General features: G+C 50.9%; 2 protein-coding genes across 2 annotated transcripts; both read left to right on the top strand.

Annotated features, from left to right (window-relative positions):
• Positions 1-1,539: 1,539 nt before the first annotated feature.
• Positions 1,540-4,163, top strand: LOC105557754. Its single transcript, XM_012005071.1, has 3 exons — positions 1,540-2,112; positions 2,244-2,868; positions 2,965-4,163. Exons 1-3 carry the CDS (start codon positions 1,540-1,542, stop codon positions 4,161-4,163), a joined length of 2,397 nt encoding a protein of 798 aa, XP_011860461.1.
• A 788-nt stretch (positions 4,164-4,951) lies between these two features.
• LOC105557753 lies at positions 4,952-6,319 on the top strand. The gene has a single exon (XM_012005070.1). The coding sequence runs from the start codon at positions 4,952-4,954 to the stop codon at positions 6,317-6,319; it is 1,368 nt and encodes a 455-aa protein (XP_011860460.1).
• The last annotated feature ends 969 nt before the right edge of the window (positions 6,320-7,288 follow it).

The following is a 7,288-nucleotide window of genomic DNA, read 5'->3' as shown; positions in this document are numbered from 1 at the left end:
TCGTGGAGATTTACCAATTTAACCAAATAGATATGCTGATAACAGTTGACACAAATCAATATCGATTTGAACTATTGAAAAAAAACATTTTAAACTATTTCTAAAATTCATTGCAAATAAACAGAAATAGTTTCTTAATAAAACTCTTGCATACATTTTTACACTAGTTTCATTAATGTCAAAGACATGTGGTTTAAGAAAGCACCTTTATCACTGGCCATTTTGCCATCCCTGAGCGCGCGAAATTCTAGCTTTGCTATTCGAGATGTTTAAACTGTTCCCATTTGAAAACTATTATAGCCTCGACTTTTTCGTATTAGAATTTTCGTCTCAAAATGTTACAAAGTACTTGTCATTAAAATATTTATCGCCAGTTTAGGTACACCCTGTATAATACGTTCATGTTTTGGTTCATTATGTATAATAATAACACTGAAAATACTTGTTAAACTTTAGAACAATAACTTTACAGACAGCTTCTTGCTAGCCATACAATTTACGAGAAATCGTAGATATTTACGAGTCATCGTACGTCTTATGATATACATAGAATTGTAGTCGACGCCGTAAGTCCTTATGAGTCTTACGAGAACAAGTTGCGAGTCTTACGATTTTGTTTAGAAGTGCAGCATAAGCTACTTAAACATCTGCAAGATCAAATGTTCACGACTGCATCCGAAGAGAAGTTATCTTCTTTTAAGACGAAGAAAAACGAAGACAGTTTATGTGTTTTTGTTCGAGATTAATTTGAATCTCGTTCAGATCATCCCCGGCGTGATGGCAGCATCAGCCGGGTCAGATCGTGCAGCGCCGCATGAGCGCTGCTCGCGCATGCCCGATCGCGACACGAGGCGACGGCGCTTCTTCACGTGCGTTACCGGCGCTCTATTGTCTCATGGCAACGGTACGTAGTACACACGTCTTGAAGTGCAACTAGTTTTTCGAGTGCTCTTTTGTGGACTTTCTCATCTGCTCATCCGAGAATAGACTCAGTGAAAGACACAGTGAACTCTCATCAGTGCGGCTCATCCCGGACAGCTCGAGTACAGCATCATCGGCAGCTCAGGCTCACCACGCATCGCGCACACCGGCACCGCGTGGACACGGCTCACGGGCATCACCTTCACCAGGCCGTCCATCGATCAATAATATCGACCCGTGCACGTGAATATACTTCTCATACGAATATTACTTGCACAGACTTCTCATATGTAAGCACATTGCAATATTAAACTGTGATACGGTAGTTTTAACTCAACCGATCCGAGTTACGATCACGTGATTTCCACCCCTTTCCGCGCGCATTCGTTCCTTGAGTCTTGTGGCTACGTCCTCTCACCCTGCTTCCATCCGCAGCGGTACCAGCGAACTCTCCTAGCGAGAATCGCTAACATTTTTTGGTCCTTCGAGCCGGATTGCGGCGGGACTCTCGGGCGGACCAGCTCAGACACGTATCGATCACGTGATCCGCGGCGCGCATATCCACGGTCACACTCATCTATCACGTGATCTCACGTCCCTTTCGCGTGACAGCTCATCATGGCGGACGCCCAAAAGACGGGCAAGACGGACCGCCCTCCGACCCCGCAGTTGGAAGTGCCACCGGAAGACCGCACGTCAGCGAGGACGGCGTCTCCGGCCCGGCTCCCGACGGAACTCGCACTCAAGGTCAAGACGCAGATGGGTCGGATCGCCACGCTCAGGGAACTCACCGATTCGCTGCCGGATGTCCCGGCAAAGACATCCCTCGAGGAAGTGGGGCAATTCCAGCTCTTGATTGAAGAGACGCACAAGGCGTTTCTGAAGGAGCACGCCTACTTCGAGGTCTCATGGCCTTCGGCTCTGATCCACCACGATTATTTTGCGGAGAATGCTCATCAACAAGAGTCACGATGCTACATGCAGGCGCGACGAGTCATCGGCGTGCTCCGCCACGCATTGGCAGCTCAGCCCGCTCAATCACAGACCAGCTCATCGGCCGGAGAGGACCGGCGCACGCACTCACGGCTACGGGACATCTCACTCCCCAAGTTCACCGGGGAGTATGCCGCATGGCCTGCCTTTCGAGATCTCTTCTCGAGCCTGATCATCTCAAACCAGCAGCTCACGAACGTGGAGAGGCTTCATTATCTCCGTTCGTCGCTGGAAGGCGCGCCAGCTCAACTCATCTCAGGGCTCTCAATGACCGGCGACTCGCTCACCCCGTCATGGGATCTGCTCAAGGATAGATACGAAAACAAAAGACTGCTCATCCATTCCTGCCTGGAATGGATAAGCTGTTCGCCAACTCAACACCTGTGCCGAGGAAGGTGGCATCCTTGGACAAGCTCGTCTCAGGAGTGAAGGAGGCCCTCAAGGCACTTGAGGCCCTCGAGGTCAAGGAAAAGCTGGGGAACTGCGCAGTAGTCTACCAAGTCACGCGACAGCTCGACCGCGTCACGCGGGAACAATGGGAGAACACGGTTGGCGCCACACGGGAGTATCCTACGTTCGAGAAGCTCGAGGAGTTCCTGACCTCTCGGACACGGGCTCTCGAGCGGATCGAGTCCACGACTTTTCAACCAGGCCCCAGCTCAACAACATCACCGCCAAAGAAGGCTAGCTCTCACCAGACGACTCATCAAGGCGACTCATACCCGTGCGACTGCTGTAATGCGCAGCACTTTATAGTCATGTGCGCCAAATTCAGAGATCTTTCACCGCAAGACCGGCACAAGGTGGCAATCAACAAGCGCCTGTGCTTTAATTGCCTAGGGCGCCATAACGTGTGCTCGTGCAAGTCTCAGAAGGGCTGCAAAAGGTGCACGGAGCGTCATCATACGATGTTGCATGACGCACACCCGACAGCTGCACCCGCTCAAAAAACCGGTAGCTCGTCGGTCACGCCTGCAAACTGAAGACACGGTGCAGTCGTCGAGACCAGCTCATACGTCCTCTCATCCTGCTCAACATTACTCGCCACAGCCTTGGCACTGATCAGCTCATCCGCAACTCATTACTCAGCGCGTCTACTCATTGACGCAGGCTCAGAACTCACCTTCGTCACGGAGAATCTCATTCGACAGCTCAACATCCCTCGTCAATACTCAGGTATTGTCGTCAATGGAATTGCAGGCAAGGAGTGTACTCGGACACGAGGAGTCGTGTCACTCACGTTACGCTCGACACATTCCAGCGCAACTGCCACAATTCAAGCTCATGTCCTCCGGACAGTTACATCAATCTTACCATCTTTCGAGGCGAAACCGGAAGAATGGCCGCATCTCAGGAACTTGGCATTAGCCGATCCAGATTTTCTCATCCCGCGGCCAGTTGACATCCTCATCGGAGCAGACGCTTATGGGCAAATTATCAAGCCCAATATCATTAGGCATTCTCCACTCATGCCGATAGCGCAACTCTCCATTTTCGGATGGCTCGTTCTTGGACCAGTCAATAGAAAAGCAATACGCGCATCAACGCACCATGCTTCTACTCAAGTCAACGAGGATGTTCTCAATGAGTTATTGACCAAATTTTGGGTTCAAGAGGAGGTGCCTACTCACGATGTCAATCAATTCTCTCCTGACGAGCAGAGGTGTGAAGAGCACTTCAAGACTACACACTCTCGTGATTCATCAGGGAGGTACATCGTCAGGATTCCACTTAAATCACCAGCGGATCTTTTGGGTGATTCTTACCATGTCGCTGATCGGTGCCTCAAGGGATTACGCAGACGATTCTCAAGGGATGTGGATTATCAACGTCTCTATCAACAATTCATGTTGGAGTACGAGACACTCAACCACATGACGAAGGCATCATCCAGCTCCAGTCGTCGCTCACACTTCTACCTGCCACATCACGGTGTTCTCAAGCCTGACAGTACAACAACAAAGCTGTGGGTCGTGTTTAATGGCTCCAGCGCATCCACATCAGGCTACTCTGTCAACGACCTCATGTACATGGGAGCGAAATTGCATCTGAACATCTCAGATGTTCTCCTCTGGATACGGAGACATCGTCACATTTTCGCCACGGACATCACCAAGATGTACAGGCAGATCAAAATTCACAAGGATGACTGGGAGTTGCAGCGGATACTCTGGATGGACGATCAGCTCAATGAGGTGCCATATCATCTGACAACGGTCACCTATGGAACAAGGCCGCACCATTCTTAGCCGTACGGACTCTGTTGCAATTAGCAGAGGATGAAGGACATAATTTCCCACTGGCTGTGCCATCCATCACGATATGTCGATGACATATTTGGTGGTGCAAATACAATACAACAATTGCAGGAGGTCGCACATCAACTAAAGGGCCTCTGCATGGCGGGCGGCTTCGCACTAGCAAAATGACATGCAACTCATCTCGACATACTCAAGACTGTCAACGACAGCCAAGACCAAGGCTTACCAATCACATTCACGATTGCGCAACCAAGATACTCGGACTCAAATGGCTCCCTCAAGAAGATACCTTTGCATTCTCAACAAGGAGCTCACGCATTGAAGGCAGACTCACAAAACGCCTCGTCTTATCTGAAGTGGCTCAGATATTCGATCCACTTGGCTTTGCATCATCCGTCGTGATCAAGGCCAAAATTCTCTTGCAGGAGCTGTGGCTGCACAAGCGCCAATGGGATGATCCACTGCCATCCCAGCTCTCAGCCCAGTGGCTCATCATCAGAGAAGAACTCACAAGCTTGGCCAAGCTCTTAATACCTCGGTGGCTCAATACATGGAGCGACTCGCCGGTGGAACTTCATGGATTCTCTGATGCTTCTCAGTTGGCAATGGCTGCAGTCATATACATCTCCGTTCACGACTCAAACGGCGCCACGATTTCACTTGTGTGCTCCAAGACATAGGTAGCACCTCTCAAGCGGCTCTCAATCCCGCGACTTGAACTCACGGCTGCTCTACTGCTCTCTCGACTCATGCAATACGTCAAAGCCACTTTGAACATGGACGTAACGGCAACTCACATGTGGACGGACTCTCTTGTGACACTTTCATGGATCAGATCTCATGCATCATGCTGGAAGGATTTTGTCAGAAACAGGGTGGCTCAAATTCAAGAACTCACTCCAGCTGCTCACTGGAGATACATACCTGGAACTTCCAACCCGGCTGATTGCGCATCACGAGGCCTCACGACTGCTCAACTTCAAAACCACTCACTTTGGTGGACGGGACCACCATGGATACTCCAACCAGACTCATGGCCGGCGCAACCAGCACTCTCCGAAGAGTTGAGTGCAACAGAAGCTCGCCCAGGCGTTTCGCTATTGACGGTTACGCCAAGGACTGATTATCAATGGGAACTCATCTACAGGTACTCAAGCCTCACTAAACTATTGAGGATTACAGCTCTCTGTTTCAGATTCGTCTCACGGTTGAGGAAGGCCCACTACTCATTGCCTGTTAGACACATCTCTCCAGAGATCTTGGAGAGAGCGAGGCTCTTCTGGATTCAGGCAACTCAAGCAACGTACTTCTCTCACGAGCTCAAGGCGCTACAAGCAGACTCACCGTTGGCAAGGGCACACGCATTCAACCGATTAAGCGTACATCGACGCTCAAGGAGTCATTCGCGTCGTCGGACGACTCGCTCATGCAGCTCTTTCACTCGATGCGACACATCCTGTGATATTGCCTCGTCACTCTCAGCTGTCGTCATTGATCATCGCTCACGCTCATCAACGGACTCTACATGGAGGCACGCAGCTTACGCTGTCGCACGTCCGACAACAGTACTGGATTCTCGGCCGAAGGGCTCCTGTCAAGTCTCACAGTCTGCGGTGTGTCACGTGTGCTCGGCAGAGGGGGTCCGTGCTCATCAATTGATGGGCCAACTACCCTTCTCTCGGGTTACGCAGGCACGACCGTTCACTCATACAGGTGTGGACTACGCAGGGCCACTCACCGTCAAAACATGGAAAGGAAGACGTGCCAAGACCTGTAAAGGTTGGATCTGCGTTTTTGTCTGCTTCTCAACCTCAGCAGTACACCTAGAGGCGGTTAGTGACTACTCAACGGAGGGATTCATTGCCGCCTATCGACGTTTCTCATCCAGACGCGGCATTGCTCACACTTTGCACTCGGATTGCGGCACCAATTTCATCGGCGCGGATACAGCTCTCAAGAGGCTATTTATCCAGAGCACTCAAGAACATCAGCGAATTTCGCACCTGCTCTCGCAAGACAACACCCGATGGGAATTCAATCCCCCAGCGACACCTCACATGGGAGGAAAATGGAAGGCCGTCGTAAAATCAATCAAATATCATCTACGTAGGGCGCACCATTGGAGAAACCGTGCTCACATTTGAGGAGCTCACCACATTGCTCACTCAAATTGAGGCAATCCTCAACTCGCGACCTCTCGAACCATTGAGTGACGACACAGAAGACATCTCAGCACTCACGCCAGGCCACTTCCTCGTAGGAAGTCCTCTCACCGCAATACCAGAGCCATCACTCACTGACCTGGCAATCTCAAGACTCTCAAGATGGCAGCTCATCCAGTAAAAGGCATTTTTGGCCACAATGGTCATCGCATTACCTACAACGCCAACAAGCCATCTCAAAATGGCACCATAAGAATAACGATATCAAGATCGGATCATTGGTGCTCATCACCGACGAGCGGCTACCGCCATGCAAATGGCCGTTAGCCCGAATTACTGCCCTGGGAAGGATGGCCTCGTGCGGGTGGTAACTTTGAAGACAGCCACTACCACTCTCATCCGACCAGTGATCAAGCTCTCCGTCCTGCCAATCTCATCTTAAGATCAGGGATCATCAACAACGTTGCTGATGGCGGGCGGAATGTTCGAGATTAATTTGAATCTCGTTCAGATCATCCCCGGCGTGATGGCAGCATCAGCCGGGTCAGATCGTGCAGCGCCGCATGAGCGCTGCTCGCGCATGCCCGATCGCGACACGAGGCGACTGCGCTTCTTCACGTGCGTTACCGGCGCTCTATTGACTCATGGCAACGGTACGTAGTACACGCGTCTTGAAGTGCAACTAGTTTTTCGAGTGTGGACTCTTTTGTGGACTTTCTCATCTGCTCATCCGAGAATAGACTCAGTGAAAGACACAGTGAACTCTCATCAGTGCGGCTCATCCCGGACAGCTCGAGTACAGCATCACCGGCAGCTCAGGCTCACCACGCATCGCGCACGCCGGCACCGCGTGGACACGGCTCTCGGGCATCACCTTCACCAGGCCGGCCATCGATCAATAATATCGAACCGTGCACGTGCATATAGACTTCTCATACGAATATTACTTGC

The sequence above is a fragment of the Vollenhovia emeryi genome, unplaced genomic scaffold (genome assembly GCF_000949405.1).
Source record: "Vollenhovia emeryi isolate VEMERY1.0 unplaced genomic scaffold, V.emery_V1.0 DF939423.1, whole genome shotgun sequence".
NCBI lineage: Eukaryota > Metazoa > Arthropoda > Insecta > Hymenoptera > Formicidae > Vollenhovia > Vollenhovia emeryi.
Note: the sequence above shows the minus strand (reverse complement) of the source record. Positions and strands in the feature narration are given on the sequence as shown.